Here is a 24,160-nt window from a genome sequence, read left to right as displayed (position 1 = left end):
GTTGTGCTTCTTTTTTTAAGAACCTTTATGAACAACTTTCAAAAGAAAAACCAAACTATTATTTGAAATGAATTTACATTTGTTGCCGCTTTGTCTAAAACAATTAGAGCATCAATTAATTATCCTATAATTATATACTTTCATTTGAAAATACACATTTTCAGAAAAGGGACTTGAGCCTTTTCTCCTGCAGCAATGGATTGTCGATAGTACACTTCACCCAAGTCTGCATTGATGCGGTAAAAGACAGCGAAAAACGGCTTCAGTCAGAGGCTCGTTACCTCCACAGCATCCAGGATGATAATGAATCGCGCATGCGGGAAGCCCTGTGGGCAGATTCTATCGGCCAATAGGAGGCTTCCACTCATGGTGTGTTATTTTGAGCCGGCCAATCAGTCAGCAGTGTGTGTGTCGGACCAGTTCGGCTCCAGACAGACCACCTCTAGAAGAGGGCTGAAAAGACGTCCGGTTGCATGCGGGAAAATCTGAGAACACTCCCAACCCGGTCCAGGCGAAGTAGAGCCGATGCTAGTGTGAAAGTGCCATGGGGAGCCCAAGTTTCCTCCCTTTCCGGTCGGCTCATGAGTCCCCGGAAGAATGAATAAACTAATGCATGTCAACGGGGCTAAAAACGCTATTTTCTAATCCGCTTTGCCTTATGCCCCGGATCGCACATATGTTGTACTGCAGATTAAATGAAAAGTAATGATGGGTGTTTCGACCACGCCAGTCACGTACGTTGAGATTTATCAGCTTGTTCATAACTAGCATGACTACACACCAGAAATCGACACGTCGCATAAGTGACGTCACCACACAATCTCCTCTCCCCCTAGCGTAGCTGCTTCTTACCAAATGACCAGATTTATGGTGATTCTTTCCTTCTGTGGGAAGTTTGCTGAACTTACAGCCATTTTCCCTCAGTTCTCTCCATGTCTGGTTTGATGACATCACTTTCGTGATGTGTGTTTGTAGTCCTGGACTTATTTTCACACAAAACCAAAAATAGCGTTTCCCCCCGTTCGAAAATAAGCGCGTTCTTGGTATCAAAATGTGTCTTTAAAATTCACGGACATCATACGTGAAATCCACGCCACAAAACAAGCTGAGTTAGAAAATAGCGTTTTTAGCCCCGTTGTTGACTACATTCATTTTTTCGTTCTTCCGGGGACCCGTGGTCCGGAAGTAGATGGGCGTGACTTAGACTCCCTATTAGAGCCATGAGGGTCCACCGACCAATCAGAAAACAGCTCATTTAATATTCGTGGCCTGGCTGAGTGGGCAGGGTAAAGCAGTCTTTTCATTGTAGGACTTTATTATTCGGTTGTGTTTGGTCATTTATTAGGGCTCCTGGGCAATTTTCAGCCTCTGCCACGTTTCATATGTTGTATAGAGGCTGAGAGAACAGTTTCCATTTGTAAATCTCTTTAAGCCAAAGCAATAATTATACATTTAGAGAAAAATACAAGGCATGAACTATCAGCAACTCCAGAAACATACCACCACGAGCAACTTACACCCACCTGAACTGTATCTACACAGAACAAAATCAGCACGTGTGAATAAATGAAATATTGGAACTGCAACAACGATGCAAAATATACAGAGGGTCTTAACTTATTGATCGTATCTTTCCATCTTGATTTTGTGTTAACACTCAGAGATTTGATTTGTTGATGGTCACATGGCTGCTTCTTCCAGCTAATTTACAGAAATGACAAGTATGATAAGATACTGCGTGATTATGATTGTCGAGTTTACTCATTTTACAACTTGTTATAGTCACTTGAGTTTTGTTCTGACAAACAAAATCATTAAAATTGAAAAAAATAAAATAAAAGCACAACAATGTATTTAAAAATACTATCAAAGGGAGGGAACAAAATGTAAGATATGTATATATAGAGGGAATAATGCATGAAAATCTGAATTTTCCTTTAGGAGCAAAATGCATACCTAATTTGGGCCTCTTCATCCTGAATAGAATGAAATTGACAGAATTATGTCTTCCTCTGCCATCCGTCTGTATCGTTTTCGATCCAAAATTTATCTTAGGCCAATGAGGGAGAGACTGGCATCTGAAACTGCAAGATAATTATATAGGCCAAGAGAAGATATTTGTTTTTACGTCTCAAATGTGATTTTTATAGATGCTGGCAACCTGATCCAATAATTCGCTGTAGACTTGAAAGTGCGAGGCATTAAAAACTCCAAAGTATTAAATTAATCTCTGTTAGTCTTTAATTCAAGTGTGGGCTCACACCCTGTATCGCCCCCAGAGACTGCCAAGTGTAAGATCATGCTAAATTGCTCTTGTCATGTGTTTAAGACACTTGGCATTCTCAGCCCAGCATTTTTCACTGTGATCTGTGCGGCTTGTGTCCAACACTGCACAACTTGATGACAGAAATAGCACTTTTCTGACTACTTCGACTCGGGTTCTGACACCTCTTCAGCCTAGGATCAATCCGGTGTAGGGGATGACAGGAGAATTTTTTCTTGGCACTACGTGTCCCTTATTTTCCCCTCTGTCCATCAGTTGGTGTTTAAGAATCACTGGACCCCTTTCCATCAGCCATCGCTCGTGACAAACAATCCTCAGCCCATTAAAAGCATTCCCAGACCTGTCAGTGAGCCCTTCCAATAATAAACTCCAATAAAAGCTGGAACGCATTATTCCCTGAAGCAGGAAGGAAGTGGGAGCAACAGTTGGTACACTATGCGCACATTGACATAATCTTGCTTTATGGGCCATCTGAGGCCCTTTGTTAGAGCAGTAACAGGGGACGAGCTGGAGCTGCAGATAGGAAGCACTCACCAATGCTCGGCATTTAGGTTTACCGGGGCAACGTGAAGCTGGGAATGTTTCCCTTTCCTAGATACGAGAGTGATAAAGCAGCTTTGGGTTTATAGTGGGAGTTGTCCTGAAAGACATTACAATGTCTCATTGTCCAAAAAAAATCATGTTATTTTTTTTATTATTTAAATTCATCCTCTGTGATGAACCAACGCGTATACTAAATACTCATGGGTGTTTTTATTTATCTGAAACAAGAACATGTTCTGTACAGCCCTTCATTTTTCACACATTTCCCATTTTTCTTGACAGATCTGTTCTGATATTGTTTCCCTCACAGCGATTTATTTATGTTGGATGGACGCACATTTACAGTTAGGTGTGATTCACAAACGTTCATCATAACAAATGTATTACTTCTTCATGGCATCATTTTAGTCCAATTTAGGGTTGGAGACATTCCAAAAATATTAGACAAGTTTCTAATGAACTTTATTCTTGATTTAATATAAAATATATTTAATATTTATTATTTTGAGGCAAATTCTCTGTGGAAAAATGCACCCGTGGAAGCAGGAAAAATAATTAAAAATAGATGAAATGACTAAATAATTTGACTTGGTCAGTTGCCTCTGTTACGTGATCTTGTTTTGATGGCAGCTATTTTATGAAAAAAAGTTAAAAAGATATCATCTCATCTGGTTAAATAAATAAATAAACAAAAGAACAATTTAGATTAAAAAAACTATAAATTGTTTATTGTAAAAATAAAAAAAACAATTAGCCAATTTGAAACCAAGTTAAAGCAACAAATAAATAAAAGGTGAAAAATGATCAATAAAATAGATTATAATGTTGTAATATCCACTAAACTGATCAGATTGTGTTATTTTCAGGCTTTTGCTGTCTGCACGCCGCCTGCTGCATCACAACCATTATGAACAAAATGATTAAAGAGCAAGTCACTCCAAATCCACATTTTTTTGCTGCTAAACTATATAAATGAGTGTCTGATCGTGCTGCAGACAAACGTAGTCAATAATTCGGCATTTTAGTGCATCTTAGTTAAAATTTAAATATTCTGCCTAAAACTGTCAGCGATGCACCATCTTCAGGTAAAAACTCAGCACTGCATTTGAATTTAAATCTGCCATCGCTATTGGCTAAGAGGTACACTATGATGTCACAAGGTCGTGAGTGTGTGTATTTGTTAGCGGCTCCACCCTCTCGGTCTGCTAGGCAACAGCATTTGTTGAATTTTTCAAACAGAAAGTGGGAGTTGAGTAAGAATCTGGTAGGGGGTGACTTGCTCTTTAAATGTAAAAAGCAAAAACATCTGCTAAAACAAGTCCGACTGTAAAAACCTATCTCAACCTGCAGGTTGATCTTTGGGAAATCTACATTTTAAACCTAGAGCCAACAATAGCGGAGTAAAAAAACCCGCCAAACTAAGATTTTTTTTCCCCAGCAGGCTCGGAGTTGCACATCAAAACTTTGATTTTACATGGCGACTCATCCTTTCAGCTGATCGCTACACCGTGGATAAGTGGAAACATGCTGAAGTTGTGCAAAACGGCTGTTAAACTCAGGTGTCAGACACATGCAAAGCGCTGGGGAACTCCCAAACTGCTAACTGCCTCCATGCACCACTGGGCAAGTCTAGACCTGAGAAATGATAGATTACACACAAACAGAGGGGACAGAGGGGCGGACAAATGCTAGTATTTGTGAGTGAAAAGGAGACATGCAATTAAAGATAAATGTTCTTGTGTGCTGCGCATTTACCTCTCTGCACGCTAAACTGTGTTTTGAGATGCGACACAGCGTTTTATTTTAAATATCCTTCATGCATTCAGTCAGAAACAGATTAAACAAATGGAAGAAGAGGGAAAAACAAATGTTTCGTTCTTGCTTAGATGAACCTGTGAGGTAAAAACCATTAACCTGATGTTCATGTTAAACCCACACACAACCCAGAATGCCCTTTTATGGCCTTTTAGGTTCCTGTGTTGTTGCATCACCTAGAACTCAGTCATGCATGTGGGTGTGTGTGGCAAATGCGTGCAGCAGCTCAGGAAAGGGAACGGGTGGAAGAGAAGTTTCTAAAGTCGCAGACTGGTCAAAGGTAAATAAAAAGCAAACAAAGAAAGACAAAAGGTTGTTATTAAACTGAGACATGCTGCAGAATGTGTGCAGAAAAATCTGCTTCTACAGCCGGAAACTAGAAGAAATCTATGCAAGTTTTGTACAAATATTACATCTATCCTGTCATCACTTACAGAAAAGAATATGATGCAACACTGTGTGTAATAGATGACGCTGTCCACAACGTCTCCCTTCCTTTCTGTCTTTGTCATTTCCTCCCCTCTTTCTGCTCGAACCGATTAAACTTCAAGGAAGGGAAGGTTCGCTTCTATTTGCTTCACAGGTAAAAATATATAAAACCACAGCTAAACATGCATTACTGTGAAAATTCAGCCTCAGTTTAGAAAGAATGTTTTTGTTAGGGATGTCCCGAGACAATACGACACCGACATTGCAGCCTTCAGTATGGACCGATGTGAATCTGATACGGTATCGGCACAAATCACACATTTCTACCTGCTTCTAATCGGAGAACAAGAGCCAATAACAGTATCCTATCCTGTCATCACTTACAGAAAAGAATATGATGCAACACTGTGTGTAATAGATGACGCTGTCCACAACGTCTCCCTTCCTTTCTGTCTTTGTCATTTCCTCCCCTCTTTCTGCTCGTTTTTCCTTGTAACCCGTGGGCAGACCCACGGTTAACTGATGACTTAAACTCTTCTTCACTGGACTCAGTTGGCTGGGTTTACTGGCGGAACTTGGTTGCGTTGTCACTCACGGTTCAGTGTGTGGACAGCTTTCATTTTTAGAGGGAAAGTGGTGATAGGTCCTAATCAGGTTTTCCTGGAAACAGAATGTTAAAAAGTTGGAAACTAAAGGTTTTGTTACACAAACGTGTCCAATAAGCTGCACTTGGTGGCACTTTTGAATGTGAAACTTTATATTAAAACCACACAATGCTTTTACATGATGAAGAAAATTCTTAAACCTGCATGCTAGAGCTGCACAATATATCGGAAATATATCGTTATCGCGATATCAGCACACGCAATATGCATATCGCAAAGAACAGATAAATATCGTAATGAATGGTCAGCTCAAATGTTTGCTACACATAACGCATTCTGTCAAAAATGGAAGCATGATGTTTTTTTAACAAATCAAACAGAGCTCTTCACCCATTTGGCCAATTGGGTGGGTTCTCATAAGTTAGATGCCCGCCCCCGAGGCGGACGGCACTTAATTTTGATGGTTAGCAAACACCTGAGTTAGCTTTGTTCTGCTCTTTCTGCTGATTCTGCTTTTCCCGGGATCCACTGATCGCCTTTTCTTGTTCATTTTCTTTTTCTCTTTTTCTCACATCTTTTGCTTTTCTCATTTTTATGATTTTTTAGTCTTTTTTTATTTCTTAGTTTTTGATTATTTTTGTTCCCGAGTTAAGTTTTTATTTATTGCAAGAAATATCGTCATTGCAATATTAATCATTGTTATCGCGTATCGCAGGTTTTCCTAATATCGTGCAGCCCTACTGCATGCTGATAGCAAGTTGCCCTGGATATATGTGCAAACTAGTGATGTGTCGGTCGTGAACGAGCCGGCTCTAAGAGCCGGCTCTTTTAAGTGAACGACGGGAGCCGGCTCGTCATTGGGAGCCGTCCCCTCCCCTCCCCCCCTCCCCTTTTGCTTTGGTGAAAGCCACAAGCGATTGGTCAACATGTGTAACTGCGTGTCCAAACTGTCCACACACAGAGCAGTAGGGGCGGGGAAGAGGGAGGATAAGACTAAGTCACACAGCAGAGCACATGCGGGCGGAGGGAGACGAGAGGGAATGAGGAGGAGGAAAAAGGCAAGCGAGAGAGAGGAGAGTGCGACGAAGACGGTGAGAAAATGAGCGCCAGCAGTCGGAAAGTGGAGATTTCTGACAGTGTTCAGTTATTAAATCCATAGAAATGATAAATATTTTATATATAGCATTTTTTTTTACATTAGTAAATCATTTTACATATAGTTTTGCATTATTTTGGTTATAAATGTGCACTACGCAACAGAAAATCTGAGGAGCCACTTGGGAGCCGAAAGAGCCGGCTCTTTTTGGTGAGCTGAGCCAAAAGAACCGGCTCTCTAAAAAGAGCCGGAATTCCCATCACTAGTGCAAACCAGCAGAGCTCTTTGTCAAATGTGCAAAGTGACATTTTTGCAAAATGGTAAAAAATATATGCATAGTTTAATCGTTCAGTGACCAAGAAGGAGTATTTTCCAGGAACAGGATAATGATGCCAGAAGGAAAGGTTTTAGGACTCTAACGCTTTAGTCTTGGTTCAGAGAAAAATACATGAAAAGATTCAGAAGAAAAACCAACTAAACTTCAAGGAAGGGAAGGTTCGCTTCTATTTGCATCACAGGTAAAAATATATAAAACCACAGCTAAACATGCATTACTGTGAAAATGCAGCCTCAGTTTAGAAAGAATGTTTTTGTTAGGGATGTCCCGAGACAATACGACACCGACATTGCAGCCTTCAGTATGGACCGATATGAATCTGATACGGTATCGGCACAAATCACACATTTCTACCCGCTTCTAATCGGAGAACAAGAGCCAACAACAGTAAGTGGTCTTTTTTAACCATTGGTTGCAAAAATGTGAACCTTAACGGGCCGCCTATATCGGAGATTTCTGATGCCGTCCGATATAATTCGATAGTGTTTTTGGGCCGATATCAAATTACTCTGATATCGATATCGGAACGGGACATCCCTAGTTTTTGTTGCAGTACTGCGGAAAGTCTTGGCACATCTTTGCCTAATTTTTAAATTTTTGTATCATTAAAGCACAATTTTCTTTAAAACTAAAAACATCACTGACATGTTGCCGTTTCTCAGACTCAAAGTTATCTCAAAAACCTAAAACGGCAACTTTTTTAAATGTACCATCATTTGAAGAAACACGAGTCACTGAATAAAGTTCAATCTTCAGCTTTTACTGCAAATGTTCTTGTCTTGCTTCAGTTACATGAGGATTCAAAGATAAATTATTTAATTGAGTTCATCTGGTCTGGGTTAAACATTTAGGCCACAAGCCCAGTGGTCGTTACTGGTCAAGTTAAGATTTGTTTCCCTGGGGGGCGCATGGCGGTTGGACCGTGGGACTGGTATTGGCCAATGAATGCTGCAACATGAAACGTGGGAAAAACTCAACGAGTCCACAAGAGCTGAACAGGATTCTGGTTGTTGGTAATTTCAGGATTTTTGTTGTTAGAATACACAAACTTCACTAAAAAAGAGAATAGTGTAATCAACCTAATTGAATTGCTTAAATTGGTAACAAGCAATTTAATTAAGTTTATCCAACCTAAATTATTAAAATTGTACTAATAATTTAAGTTGGATAAACTTAATTAAATTGCTTGTTACCAATTTAAGCAATTTTTTTTAGTTGGATCAACTTTTTCTTTTTACAGTGTTGAAAAGTTTGGTATAAAAATTCCAAATGGGACATGATGAACAGTTGATAAGTGATTCTAATTCCTGAAGACTTTGCCCAGCACTAACAAAGACATCCAGCATGGAGGAGTTTACACGAGTGGCTGCTATGAACACGACTTGCACAATACATTTTAAAAATGACCAGAGCAGGGCAGCCCCGGTGGCCATTTAGCCACAGTCTGGATGCTATTTAGCTTTCATCTCTTCGCTGTAGCAACAACTACAACAGAAAACCCCATAAATCTGTGTCGGACAGCTCATATTGCATGGCTCGTGGAACTTTGGTGCAGTAAAAAGTTTATTTGTGGGACATGTGGCCTGTCATCATCCAGAGAGCGTATTTACGTCTCTTTTATTCCATCATGCATAGAAGTTGAAAAGTTGAAAGGGGTTTTCTCAATGATCATTTTAGATTTTTTCATTTCATTTTATTTCACAGCCTCTGCAGTTTGATTTACAACATCATGACCGTGAAAATGTGGTGAAAGAAGAACATTTAACTGAGTTTGATAGAAGAACTTAGAGGAAACTCTTATCATTACATCACGGATCTTGTTTTCTGAATAGAAATAATTTAAAGGAGCTTTATATTCAGTTTCATATTTAAGTTGCATAACACAAAGCTTCAGAGATTACATATTTGTAAAAATACTAATAGAACTGCTTAGTTTGAAATCCTAATTAGAGACACTAGAAATGTAGTTTAAAGGAGCACAGTGACAGGATTACTGACATCTAGTGGCCAGGTTGGAGATAGCAGCCACATCTTCTCGTTTCCTCCTCCGTCTCACCGTGTGCTAAACGAGGAGTTAAAATTCAGTTTATTGCTTTTTCCTAAAAATCAAATATGAACCAATAAGTAGGGCTGTAGCGAAGCCTCGACGAAGTCGACGGCTCGATTCTAAAAATTTGTCGACGTCAGATCCGGAAGTCGACGCACCGCGCCCACTTGTTGCATCCCCAGGAGTTTGTAAATAGAGGAGGAATCTGCCTGTTCTTCCTCTAGTTCGCCCTCTTCTCCGCCTTCACTAACATCTCCGCCAAATACCGAAGACCCGGAACAACGTCCGTCCTCTACTAGATTATTTTCCTGTTTTGCCCCTTCGTCTCCCGGCAACGGACAACAACTTCCGGGGTCAGATGCGCTGCTTCGTGTCTATCGCAGATGTAGAAAATCACCGGGAGCGCTTCTCCCTTCATTAAGGAGCTTCTTTCAGACATTAGGAGAGCTGTTTTGGTGGTAGCAGTCTCTCCTCCGTGCTGGTCTGTTTGCTGCTGGGTGTTTTTGGTTTATTTAAACTTGGTAACTTCAACTTAACCTTGGTAAAGCTACTGTTAGCATCTTCGCTAACAGCTTCTTGCGTTGGGATAAGCTGTTACGTTTTGGTTTAGAGTTGATCTTTTTTGTGGTGTAGATCTCCCTTTTATTACATTTAGAGTGTTGTGGGTTTTCGGTTTAGTGTAAAATATCACCTGAGTTTGGTTTAACCCGTAAGACCACTCGCCTCACGCACATAAGTGACCAAAACAAAGAAGCATGGAGACACTCCATCTTCTACCACCTCTCAGGCAGCAGCCTGCACTCCCAAGTTCTACACGTCACCAGAACATAACCAACCGCAACACAATAAAAGCAGTGTTATACAAAATGGAAGGCCTGTAGTGTTTATTCTCTTACAGTAAGAATTTATCAATTTTTTTGAGGAATTTATTTGAGATTTTCTGGTTTTTGTTAATTGTGCAATAGAAAAATAATCATTAGATTAATTTTCTAAATAGTCATTAGAATAGTCGACTATTCGATAAAATAATCGTCAGAATAATCGTTTTAAAAATAATCGTTTACCCCCAGCCCTACCAATAAGCTACTTAACATCATTTACAACCTTTAGTAGAGGTATGAAACTTAAGATGCTTTTTTTTTAGATTGAATCTATTTTTTTGTTTTAATAATCGACTAAATCTAAAAGTTGCAGTGCAGGAATGAAACAAGGTTAGAAAAACACTTTAAAGAGCAATTCACCCCCAAATCAACTTTTTATTTCTGCTAAACTAGATAAATGTGTGTCTAACCGTGCTGCAGACACGTGTAGTCAATAGTTTCGCACTTTAGGGCATTTTAATTCAAATTTAAATTTTCTGCCTAAAACTGTCAGTGTTGTGCCGTCGTCAGGTAAAAACTCTGCACTACATTTGAATTTAAATCTGCCATCGCTATTGGCTAAGAGGTGCCCTAGAACGTTAGCTGGTACCATATGATGTCACAATGTCGTTGTGAGCCTGTGTGTGTGTATTTGTTAACGGCTCCGCCCTCTTGGTCTGCTAGGCAACAGCATTTGTTGCATGTTTCAAACAGGACGTGGGAGCGGAGTAATACTCTGGTAGGGGGTGACTTGCTCTAAACTGCTGGAATTACACATCCTGCAGAAATGAGTAAAACCATTTTTTTAAACTTCACTACAATATTCCTCTGTGCAGACCAGTCAGTGTGTGTCACAAGTTTATCCTGTTTTTTTCCTCTTTGTAACAACAATACATTTTCCTGTCTAAACAGAAACAGGGAGAACAAACCATCCTGAGTCCTGGTGACAGCTGGGGAACACACAGGTCCAAACAGAGGAGCTAATGATACCCCTGGCTGGATGTAAACAGGAGCAACGTCTTGCTGAGACATCAAGATTTCCACCATCCAGTGACAGAGGACCTAAAATTAACCTAATGTTTACCTTCACTCGATAACAAAGGCCACAAACATTCAGCCCGTGAGTCCTCACAGATTGGTGCTCGTCGGGCCAGAGACTGACAAAAATGGCTTTACTCGTCATCAACAGGCAGCTACTTATAGCTTCAATAAAGCAAATCCATAAATCTTGCACAAATCTGGGGTTCATATCGCGCAGACAGCTGCTCCAGTATTCTAAAATCCCACAGTCTGCACTGATGGTAAAAACAGTTCCCAAGAGATATGGAGGGAAAAATTTAAGGAATTGCTAGCGAGAAGGGGACGTCCTTACTGAAAATGTGCAGGAAAAAGGGCGGGGGGGGGGGGGGGGCTTGGGCAAAAAAGGCACGGACAGAACGGAGATGATGAAAGCACAAAGTGGGAAACACAGTAAGAGCATGAGTGAGAAAATAAACAAGTGATGGGCTGCCGAGCGCTAGCCGAGCAGAGGTACTTCCCCTCATGTGCACAGCTGGATTTGTGAGACGATGAGCAATTCTGCCCTCTCTTCTACCAGACTCTGACACAAGCAGGGGAATTTACCTCCAGCGACTTAGTCTGCTTCAAAAATAACACAATGGTGGTAGCCTCCAAAACAAACAAAGGCTTTAAAGTGTCCTTTCAAGTCCGAAAGCCCAGCATTCTTTTATCAGGAGCGGTTTGCTGCATAAGAATAAGGAAAACATATAAACGCTGTAACTCTTTCTGTAGCAACACCAGTATTCTAGAGATGCGCCCAGCAAACAAACATCTGGTGATCAGAGTCGGCCGACACTCAGCACGACCAGCTTAATCTGGGATTGGCCAATCTCAAACTCAAAAATCAGACACTCAAACGACCAGACTGCATAGCGACAGATTTTCCATGTGAATGTTTTAACTTACTGAATCATGATTTAGTTGAGAATTAAACTTTAATGTATTCTGCTAAAAGTCTCATTCACTCGTAGTTCTGTAAATCTGCTGGGCTCTCTATGAATTCCTGCCTTGCGAGTCGTTTTCTGTGGACACATCTCCGGCGATCCTGTTCCGCGGTAGAAGTTTGTTGGGAGGAGTGAGGGACGGCAGGAAGACGAGTCTTCCTCATCAATGGTCACAGTTTGGAAACGTCTTGGCTCTGATTGGCTAACAGCAGCATGACTTTTCCTCTGCCTCCAACATGTCTGTGAAGGTTCTCAGTCATCCAGGTCTTTCTTTCAAAGCTCATTAGACTCTGCCTCCAACCTAGAATAATGGAGGCCTAGTTTAGACCAAAATGTCTGCAGAGATACGGCCTTTTTATTTCATCTTGAGAGCGAGGAGGAAGAACTGCTTCCTGATCATTTGACAATGCACCTTTCAGAATATCACTTGTATGATTTTAACATTTCATAATACTCGAAGATGAAATAAACAGTTGCTAATGTTTCCCCTGGGCGGTCTGAAGCCAAGATGGGCGTGGTCAGGAGATACGCGTTTCCTGTGCAGAGAAGACCTCTGATGAAGGCTAGCGTTTACTTCTCAGCCTTTCAGAGTGACTGATGAGATTTCAAACAGAAAAGTATTCCACTGTGTCACAGTGAACGAGACCTTTGAACCGAGTTTTGAAGGTAAAGCGAAATCGGTGGGTTGGACCTGAACAAGAACCATAAATCAGTTTTCACTCACAAAGCCAGAACCGGTGACTTTCCACACCTCTGTAGAAGAAACAATCGACACCAACCTAAAATGTTCAGTCACCATGTACAAGTGCACATCACCAGATAATGTACTTCCACTCTTCACCTTGTGATTACAACCATGAAAAATCCAATTACTATCGCTATGGTAACCCCTCCAAAGCTGTCTCAACCAGTCTCAGAGTGTTAGGAACCTGTGTGATGCGTTGTGGCTTGTGCTGTGCCTCTAAACTCAGAGATGTCTTAATAAAAGTGGACTTGGGCTCTGAACACAGGAGGAAAAGCAGCACCTTATAGTAAAACTCTGAATAACCACTAAGGGAAGTCGTTAACAACAACAGATCTGCCTCTACAAGGAAAAGGGCGACCTTGAACATTGTTATTTGATTTTTGTTACAAATGCATTCAGAATGTTCGCTTGAACATTCGGATGAAATGAATAAAACATGGCGTCAGTGCAGAAAAGGAAAGGAAACCACAAATATCCAAATAAAGGAGAGTTTGTGTGATTTGGGTTTTGTGTGAAGGCTGCAGTGGAAGTGTTGAAAAAACGTAAAAAACTGGAAATGAATTCTGAGAAACAGACTCACAGAAAACTCTAAATGTTTAGAAAAGTACTAAAGACAAAGAAGCAGCTCAGACAAATACCACAAAGGTTCTGGTGCTTTTCCAGGAAGGCATCCATTAACATGAACCTCAAATTCCGTTCAATCAGTCGTGAATAAGAGAGCTAAGCTAAGAATAGAAATCTGTTTTCTTTAATAAAAAAGCATCGCAGCCGCTTGCTCTGTTTAGACTGGCTTTCTGGTGAGTCACAACTTCACAGAAACGATCAAATTTACAGATAAACAACCAGCCAAAACATATTTAACAGATAAAAAACTGAATGAAAGAGGGTTTTACTTTTTCCAAAGATCTGACGTTTTAACTGAAAAGCAAAACAAAGTGATACATGAAAATACTTGACACTACAGTCAAATACCTTTTTACTGGAATAAATCCTGGTTTTACTCACCGGTAGCTCGGTGGCTTCAGGGAGAAACTCTGCATCTTCTCCAAAGATAAAATCGGGAGGAAGTTCTGGATACTGAGCGTTGAAGATGATGTCCCCTAAGAGAGGAGAGATGAAACTCAACATCTGGTAGGAGATGCTAGTCTGGTGTAAGGTTGTGCACTTGCTGCAAACGTGCATTTACCAAAAACCCTTAGTGGAAACCTTCATGCTTCAGCATTCAGATGTTTTAAAACCGACTTCCTGCCTCATCTCCTTGATTTCTTTTCTGTTGAAGCTTTATTATCCCGTTTAGGAAATCCCTCACACACCAGTTCACTGGATTCCGGTCCAGACTTTTGGGATGGCCACCATCTTTTTTGCATTATAACATAAAAGCAGGAACCACATCCTCTAGGCGCTGAAATGATCTGCAGCTTGAAAAAAACGTTGCATTAGATAAAACCTGATTACAAATCTGGTCCAACACAAAGGTCAGTAAAGACGTGAAGCTAAAACTGAAAACCTTTTGTAGGCTTTCAATACACCGAGTTAGCCTGGAAATCTAGACAAACCGTAGCAGTAGCTAACGATTTAGCCCTTCATGGCGGTCTAGCCATGCTCCATTGTCACCTCAGCAGGTTTACCATTGGACCAAACCATTTTGTGTGGATGTTGAGAAGCAATATGTTTTCTTTAACTAAAGAGTGTTCATGCAGGACTGTAATGTAATCTGTGTTAAACATGAATTTGTTTGTTACCCTCAGAAGGTGTCCTCTGTGGCAGCCATCTTGAACCAGCTAAAGAGGAAGCCTGCCTCTAATGCTGCCTTTTTAGTAAAATGCCTGAGTGGAGAACTTTTAAAGAAAAGCATAGAATGAATTATTTGTAAATTTGATGTGATTTACGTGAAGATTATCTAATTATCGAAAACAGCTGAAGGTGGTAAGAATGTTAACATTTTCTTTTCTTCTGTGAAAGGCTGAGGTGATTGGCCGACCTGAATTGGAGGGGGGGTCGGAGGGTATATAGGTGGACTGCTGGGTGTGGCAAGGATCTCTCTCTGAAAGTGACTGAGACTGGAAGAGAGATGGATGGGTGGCCATTTTGAAAACTGCTGAATTTTCTGATTTTTTTTTTTGACCAGAGGAAATTAAACTGGTTTTCCTTGTTCATCAACCAACTCAGCATGTCTCTTTTGTCCTCACTACACTTCACTGTGTAACAGTGGAGCCAATAACAGAGCTCTATATTTGTAGAGACGGAGGGTGGGCTTGGCACCAGAGACGCAAAGAAGAAAAACTACAAAGATGGCGCTGGCTAAAAGTAGATTGTGACATAACATTACAATGCATTGTGGGATGTAGCCCTAGACAAGCAAGCGTGTATTTGCATGTGTGCCTATGGGTCTGAGTGCCTCGGCGCATCTCAAAGTTAAAGTTGTGTCTCCTAAACGTGCTCAAAAGGGAGGGAACTAAGCACCGCTGTCGGGGGAGGTGCTAACTGGACTCAAGACACTCAGATCGGATATCAGAGGAGACTTTATTGTTCCCCTTTGTCCAAAGCCAGGTAAGGTCCGCGACCACATGAACCAGCTGGAAAGGGAAATGGGCCAAGCTAAAGACAAACAGAGCAAAGCGGTGGCTGCATTTATGTTGAAGGGTGGGTTTTCAGCATGGAGCAGATCAAGGGCATGCACATAAATTTGTTTCACACACTGTGCTGGTGGGAAAGGTCCTTTGTCCAAGAATGCCGAGTCGATAGTAGCAACGCTCTCAGAGCCAGTAAAGAACAAAGAAGTCCAGCCAAACAGCATCCAAACGTGGACGAAAAATGCTTCGACCAGAGGTGGGTGGTACGTAAAAGTAGTGAGACAAATAATAATCTAAGAGTAAAAAAAGAACTTGGAATAAAACCTTACTCGAGCACTGTGAGTAATGAGTAACCTTTTGAGCATTAAAGTTACAATTTTGTTTTTATGGATGTCTGCGCGCTCTGTCCGCATTGGCAGACGAGGTTTGTTTGACGCTAACACCCAGCAGCACTCGCACGGTGACGTCAACTGTAGAAAACGCTGACGAAACAGCTTTGGCATCAACTTAGAAGCATTTAGACTTATTTGTTGCTCTGATGGGTCCTAGCACACAGACACTCTAGCCTCTTTTATAAGACAGACCATCGAGTCATTACAGAGTGATAAATCTGAATTTGTGGGTCTCGTAAATGTGGCAAGGAGAAAAGGGGAAAGGTGATAAAACTCGATTCTGATGCGCTTAGCCTCAAAGTAATATTTCCGCATCAGCCCCTCGCCTCTGACGGATAAACGCGTGTCAGCCCTGCTAATCCCTTTGGAGCGACTGTAGCCTTACCCCTGTAGCCATGAAGAGCTTTGAGAGGTTGGTTACGGCTCACATCAAAGACTCCATCGACGTCACTGTGGACCCTCACCAGTACGCTTACAAGAAAAACCGGTCCACTGATGATGCCATCTCATCCCACACAGCTCTCACTCACTTAGAGAGCAGGAACTCATACGTCCGTCTGCTTTTCTTCAATTTTTCCTCTGCCTTCAACACCATCATCCCACGGACTCTGGTACAGAAACTCTCCACTCTTGGACTGGGCCCCATAATGGGGAATTGGGTGCTGTACTTTTTGACTGACAGACCCCAGAATGTCAGGATCCACAACACCATCTCCTCTTCCATCACCCTCAGCACAGGCACCCCTCAAGGCTGTGTGCTGAGCCCCCTCCTGTTCACTCTGTTGACATATGACTGCTCGGCGAGACATCCCAGCTGCCATATCGTGAAGTTTGCGGATGACACAACAGTAGTAGGACGCATCACTGACAACAATGAGTCAGAGTACAGAGAGGAGGTGGAACATCTGGTGCAGTGGTGCAGGGAAAATAATCTCTGTATCAATGTGAAGAAAACCAAGGAGATGGTGGTGGACTTCAGAAGGAACTGGTGCCCCCCCCCCTCCCCCCCCTGTACATTGGAGGAGTAGCTGTGGAAGTAGTCTCCTGCTATAGGTACCTGGGTGTGCAAATCACTGAGGACCTCACATGGAGCACCAACACTTCCTGGCTCGTCAGGAAAGCTCACCAGCGTCTCTACTTCCTTAGGAAGCTGTGGCGAGCTGGACTTGGGAGCTCAGTCCTGAGGCGCTTTTACCATGGAGCAGTGGAGAGTGTCATGTGCACCTGCATCACTGTGTGGCACGGTAGCTGCACTGTCGCTGAGAGGAAAGCTCTGCAGAGAGTGGTTAGGGCTGCCCAGAGGCTTGTGGGGAGCGGTCTCCCCAAAATCACAGACATCTACACAACACGGTGTAGGGGTAGGGCCCTCAACATCATGAAGGACTCCACACACCCTGCACATGGACACTTCCAACCCCTCCCCTCAGGCAGGAGGTCGAGGAGCATCCGGAGCAGGACCACCAGGTTCAGAAACAGCTTCTTCCCTGAAGCTGTACGACTGTTAAACTCTGGCCATGCTCGGTAGAGCTCCCCCCCCCCCCCCCCTCCACACACACATAGGTACTGAGAGCACCTTTACAGTGGACTAATTTCACTTGCACACACACATTTATCATATTTAGTTATCTATGGACTACTGTACATGCCAAGCTCGGTACTTGTTTTTATTTTTAGTGCTTTTTGCTCTTTTCCTACGGCTTTATACCGGGTCCCAAGTTCAAATTTCGTATCACAAGCATGTAAATGTGAACTGGTCTGACAATAAAAATAGCTTAATCTTAATTAATCTTAAAATTCAATTAGTGAATGAGATACAACCTGTTATGGAAATAATCTCTATAAAACACACGAATTACCCAGAAGCTTTGAAGAATTTTGTACAAAAATAAGCAACAAACTCCTCATTCAACACCAGAGCAACGCCAACTATGACCACTTTTTCTTTTGGTAAACAATTTTTGAAGGCCCTTCATTCTAAAATTCCCCATTTCTCACAACGAATGCCAAATAACCGTCTGAATTTGTGTCACGAGTTTAATGAGAACAGGGAGTAATCCGTCACAGTCCAGACACAAGGAATGTGAACATTTCAGCTAACAGATAGTCGAGATGTGCCTGTTAGTGTGGGCTCGTACAGCCGCTCCCTTTAGGTAAATAAAACACACGCAAAGTCCTACGGATGAAGAAAAAGCACTCCTCGGAGGAAAACTTAACAACTCTTAATTCTGACAAGTTCCTCTAAATTTGGCAAAGGGCTGGAAAACGTAACTAAAGTAAATAAAAACAGAAAAGTAACCCCAAATTTGTTTAGTTTGATGCAAAAATCTTACGATAAATGCTTTTTCCAAGCCTAATAGAACAGATTACAGGAGGCTCGTACATCATATGCGCACATTCTTTGAGTCTAGCCACAACTTCCTGCCACAGGTCACCACCACTTCTGCTTTAACCACATTTTTTGCAAAATAAGCAAAGCCTACTTCCTCTATTCTGCCACAGGTTTGATAACATCTGCACCAAACTCACATGGAACTTCACACGTTCGATCAAGACGGTGGGCAAACACAGTGTTGATCATTTATTTTAGTCAAAGACTGGAAAATGAATACAGCTGCTTTCATTTAGACAAATGGAGGCAACAGTTTGTTTTTAAATATCTCATCAGCCACAGAAACCATCTTCACCACCCCGACCCAGACCTCTGACGCGTGTCGCGTGGGGAATCTCTGAGGAAAGTAGTGGAAAGACGCAGATGAACACAGCATTGTGAAACACTGGAGTCACCTCGATGACTGTGTAAACACGCTTTATTACCAGTTTGATCGGAAAAAAATCATCAAATTGTGACGATTTTTGAAAGATCTTAAGGTTCCATTCCACAGGTGCATTTTCTTCACAAAGACAGGTTTAGAAATCAGTTGGAGGAAAGCTGACGTCAGACTAAACTAATGGACAGAAAGTGGTTTCATGATGTGCAGACATATCTCTATCATCCTGTTATGTGAGTCACCATCAGTCCAGCTTTAAATCACTCAGTTAGAGGTTTCCATTAGACTGAGGGAAGGGTCCGTTGTGCGTGCTCCAGAGGGAAAGTTACCGAAATGGAATCATTACAGTGATTAAAAAGCACCTCTGCAAGAGGAACACTCATTACGCTTAAAAAAAATGATGGCAAGCTACATTTAGAAAAAACAAATTTCAAATCTAGGCTCCACCCCTAAGCCACGCCTCCAGAATACAGGAGAATGCTGCATGCAATGGATACAGTCAAAAAACCATGAAACAAAGTTATTTTACCTTGTTTTACCTTTTCTGCCATAATTTCTAACATAAGCATGCGGAGCAGCCGCGGAGCCTACAACCGTCTGACAGACTCCTCAGTCCGGTGGCAATCAGACTTGTCTGGCCTCTGTCCCAACGCAAAGATTAAGAGACAGGAGCCCCTGGGACTCAGACTGGTGATCCAGTGGGGAGCACTGGGTTTACCGCGCTGAACCCCAACCCCCCCCCCCCCCCCCCCCCCCCCCCCGCTACTTTCGCTCAGGCCATGTAACTCTACTACAATTAACTCATTCACTGCCATTGACGACTAAAGTCGTCATTTTAGATCCAACCGTTCACTGCCAATGACGACTAAAGTCGTCATTTGCATCTTTTTACTGTTTGAGCATCGGAACGAGCCCCCGCTCTGATAGAACAAGCATCTCAGCCCTGAAGCCGATCTTCATCCGCATACGTCACAGATCACATGATCAGGAAGCAGACCATCAATGTGTTTGGAGATCGTTTTGGGCCGTTCCTGTAAAAAAAGTGAGGCGCGAACCGGAGAAGCATCTGCCGATCACAATTCAACAACGGATTATGAAAGAACGGATGACGCTCGAAACACGCGGCTTCTTCCTGATGTAAGAGGTGAGTCTCCTCTTTGTTTTGGTTGTTTTGGCATCGACATCATGCCAGCGCGCAACGTTCTGTGACTCTTAAAAAAACAGTAAAAACGTTGAGAAACGCTGGCAGCGAAGGCCGTTAGTGATCAGGAAACGGCTGGCAGTGAATGAGTTAAGTATGCTAGCAAATTTAGCTAGCCTGACTCTGGCTTCACTTCCTGTTCAGCTGCTCCAAGCAGAGAACTAGTGATTTTTGCATAAAGGTGTTTGTGGAGAGGGAGTGGGACTTTCAGAAGGCAGCTGGATGGATCCGATCCAATCAGTAAAAGTTTGGATTGGACGAGGTTTTTCCTAGATATGTTTCAGAGGCATTTAAAGAGCAAGTCACCCCTTACCAGATTCTTACTCAACTCCCACTTCCTGTTTGAAAAATGCAACAAATGCTGTTGCCTAGCAGACCGAGGGCAGAGCCGCTAAAAAATACACACAGGCTCACAACGACATTGTGACATCATATGGTACCAGCTAACGTTCTAGGGCAGTGGTTCCTAACCTGGGGGTCCCGACCCCCACAAGGGGGCGCCAAAGCCTCTCAGTGGGTCGCCAGGACCTCTCCACTTTAAGGGGTTAAAACTTCATTTATTACTTGTTTATAGCCTACATTTTGCTCACATTTTTTTTTCATGAGTGAAAAGTTTACTGATATTAAGACAGGAAATAATTAGTACAGAAAGAGTAACACACTTTTAAGAACATTTTGCTCAGCTCACTGTTTTATTTTCAAGTGTCAAAAGTTCATTAAAGATAGGACTGGTTGATTAATCACAGCGTTTACAGTAAATAATCTAGTATGAACAGTAATATACACATTTAAGTACATTTTGCTCAGTGTATTTTTTATGTGTCAAACGTTTATTGAAAGGACTGATTGATTTATCAGTGTTTACAAGAAACAATGTGTTCAGAGAAGTAATACAAACTGTCAAGCACATTATGCTCTGTTTGGTTTTGTTAATGACTTTGTTCTGTACTGGAGCCTACTATTACTGTTATCTATTGAATCAAAGCATATTAAAATGTGCTTGAACAATTTTATCATTTCTTAATAATGTTTGTACTGGAAGAGAGAATGGGAGGGGGTCGTCAAAAATTTTACTGGTAAAAAACGGGGTCCCTTGGGAAAAAGGTTGGGAACCACTGCTCTAGGGTACCTCTTAGCCAATAGCGATGGCAGATTTAAATTCAACTGCAGTGCAGTTTTTACCTGACAACGGCACAACACTGACAGTTTTAGGCAGAAAATCAAAATTTTTACTAAAATGCACTAAAGTGCAAAACTATTGACTACACGTGTCTGCAGCACAATTAGACACGCTTTTATATGGTTTATCAGAAAAAAAGTTAATTTAGGGTGACTTGCTCTTTAAAGCTGCAATGGCAAGTTTGGAAAACTATTTAGCTTGAAGCATGTTTTGTGCCTGCTAACTAGGGCTGGGGGTAAACGATTATTTTTAAAACGATTATTCTGACGATTATTTTATCGAATAGTCGACTATTCTAATGACTATTTAGAAAATTAATCTAATGATTATTTTTCTATTGCACAATTAACAAAAACCAGAAAATCTCAAATAAATTCCTCAAAAAAATTGATAAATTCTTACTGTAAGAGAATAAACACTACAGGCCTTCCATTTTGTATACCACTGCGTTTATTGTGTTGCGGTTGGTTATGTTCTGGTGACATGTAGAACTTGGGAGTGCAGGCTGCTGCCTGAGAGGTGGTAGAAGATGGAGTGTCTCCATGCTGCTTTGTTTTGGTCACTGATGTGCGTGAGGCGAGTGGTCTTACGGGTTAAACCAAACTCAGGTGATATTTTACACTAAACCGAAAACCCACAACACTCTAAATGTAATAAAAGGGAGATCTACACCACAAAAAAGATGAACTCTAAACCAAAACGTAACGGCTTATCCCAACGCAAGAAGCTGTTAGCGAAGATGCTAACAGTAGCTTTACCAACGTTAAGTTCAAGTTACCAAGTTTAAATAAACCAAAAACACCCAGCAGCAAACAGACCAGCACGGAGGAGAGACTGCTACCACCAAAACAGCTCTCCTCATGTCTGAAAGAAGCTCCTTAATGAAGGGAGAAGCGCTCCCGGTGATTTTCTACATCTGCGATAGACACGAAGCAGCGCATCTGACCCCGGAAGTTGTTGTCCGTTGCCGGGAGACGAAGGCGGGCAAAACAGGAAAATAATCTAGTAGTGGACGGACGTTGTTCCGGGTCTTCGGTATTTGGCGGAGATGTTAGTGAAGGCGGAGAAGAGGGCGAACTACAGGAAAAACAGGCAGATTCTTCCTCTATTTACAAACTCCTGGGGATGCAACAAGTGGGCGCGGTGCGTCGACTTCCGGATCTGACGTCGACAAATTTTTAGAATCGAGCCGTCGACTTCGTCGAGGCTTCGCTACAGCCCTACTGCTAACAACCTCCTTATCTAGAATAGTTATATACTATGCAGATTAAAAAATGAAAAAAATAAAAAATAAAGTGGTTCTCTCACTTTAGTCTATAAAATCTCCACCTGTGACACGTTTCAGACTGAAAACAACCATTGGACCATCCAGTTGTCAGTCTCACCGAACAGCCACACTTCCCTGGGTAGGCTGCTAGCCGGCTGCTACCACTTCAGCTTTAGGGAAAACTACCAGAGTCCTAAAAGTAAAAACACCTTTTGAAGCCACGGACAACCAAAGACGTTTGGACCTAGAACATGGTAACTGGTGTTTAACCCCATCTCGTTTGCCCTTGATATCAGGGTGTCCGATTCCAGCAGAAATGTCTCAGGGGAGATACCAGAGGGGAGGGGTGAGTGTTTTGTGACTGTGTGTATTCAAAACTTAGCTTGATACATTATTGCAGCTTTCATTTATTGGTTGCCATGTGATTTTAAGCAATATGGTAAAAATTGCTCCAATTGCTCATCCGGCCCCTCCTTTAACAGATTCCTGTCTGTGCTTTTGGTCTCCCTGATCACTCATTTGAGTGCTGCTGTTGACAGATTTCTAATGTGCTTGAATAAAACATTGATCCAACTCTCTGGCTGACCTTTAAACTCATCAACTGTGACAATTCCACACTAGGTTGGATCTCAACTGAATAAAATACATTCAGAAATGACATTCTTTCCTCACCCTGCGACTCTTTTGCTTAGAATATAACTCAACTGAAGCGAGCTCAGCTGGACATCTTAATCTACGTCATGGGGCCAACAGCTTGAAATAAAAAGTAAAATCCAAATGCAAAACAATGTGCAATCAGCGTGATTAGCCTTCACATGGTTCCACCTGACTTTGTATTTGTGGCTATTTCATTTAAGAACTTCTACATGCAGGCTAACAAAGAGGCTTGATTTGAAGACCCTGAAAAGTCTTGGACGTCCTCCCCCCCAACTTCCTGTTGACGAAACTGATGATTTCTGAAAATGAATGCCCCCCCCCCCCCCCCCCCGCCCTTCAAAAAAAAAAAAAGAAATAATAGAAAAACTGCTAAACAAATCTTAAACAAAATACAATTGATCAATCTGCTCAACGGTAAACATCTATCGCTATCAGAAACATGTCTGGTCTAAGTCGCATCGACAGCTTGAGGCTTACATTTCAGGGTTTCTCCAGCATAAGGAATGTGAAGTTTGAAGCGATCACAGCAAGGTCCCGGAGTTAGAGATGTGCATCTAGACAAAAGGAATAGTTCAAACAAAATTGTAAGCAGAACAATCTAACTTTTGTGCCAATATTAAATCAAACAAAAGACTAAGGACATTTATAAAAAATTAAATAACATTAAAATGTAAGCAGTCATCTTGTATCAAACATAATGACTAGATGAAACTGATGGCATTATCGAGGACATTTTTCTTTTACTAAAGAGTACATATTTTATTTCTGTTAGTTCAAATTATTATTATTATTATTTTCATTTTCAGGTTCTGGCAGGTGCTACTCAGATGTGTGTATTCTTCTTTTCTGAAGCATCTTGGCAACAGCAACTAATTGACTGGATGTGAACTTTAAGATCCTCAGAGTCTGAAGTTGAAACCTCATCCTCACCCAGTTTTGAGGTCTGTGACCCGGAGACAGTTGGTGGAGTCCAGCCCCACTCTGCCGTTTCTCACCACGCTGCTCAGCAAAGGCCGCAGCTCAGGTGAGATCCGGTGCAAAGCAACCTCAGGTGACACGCTGTTCATCGTATCTACACTCAGGAGTCTGTAGGACACAAACAAACAAACTTTAATGAGCAGCTTTTAAAACTTGTTAAAACTGTGTTGTATTTCAGAATCTCATCAGTGGTGTTTATTTTGCAAAACATTACTTGAATACACAAGGTCAGCGACCAGGAACCTCTTTACTATCTTGGTGATAGTAAACACATCACCTTTGACATTAAACTAAAAACATTATACAGCATTTCAAAGATGAAAACTAATAACAATTAGACATTAAAATTAAAATAAAAAAACAAATGAATGAATTTCAAA

The 24,160-nt window shown here is 41.6% G+C and overlaps 1 protein-coding gene across 3 annotated transcripts in view; it reads right to left on the bottom strand.

Annotated features, from left to right (window-relative positions):
* babam2 (BRISC and BRCA1 A complex member 2) overlaps positions 1-24,160 on the bottom strand; it is a 130,409-nt gene that overhangs the window by 94,106 nt on the left and 12,143 nt on the right. For 2 of the 3 annotated variants that reach the window (XM_015975428.3, XM_015975427.3), the window contains exons 2-4: positions 23,733-23,888; positions 23,280-23,356; positions 13,770-13,864 (exon numbers count right to left, since the gene is read on the bottom strand). In XM_015975428.3, coding sequence (XP_015830914.3) covers positions 13,770-13,864; positions 23,280-23,356; positions 23,733-23,869 — 309 coding nt within the window. In that variant the 5' untranslated portion in view covers positions 23,870-23,888. Of the gene's footprint in view, positions 1-13,769; positions 13,865-23,279; positions 23,357-23,732; positions 23,889-24,160 lie in introns of those variants that run through there. The other variant, XM_054730202.2, reaches the window with a different exon arrangement.

This window comes from Nothobranchius furzeri, chromosome 18 (assembly GCF_043380555.1).
Source record: "Nothobranchius furzeri strain GRZ-AD chromosome 18, NfurGRZ-RIMD1, whole genome shotgun sequence".
Taxonomy (NCBI): Eukaryota; Metazoa; Chordata; class Actinopteri; order Cyprinodontiformes; family Nothobranchiidae; genus Nothobranchius; species Nothobranchius furzeri.
This window is presented reverse-complemented; position numbering and strand designations above follow the sequence as displayed.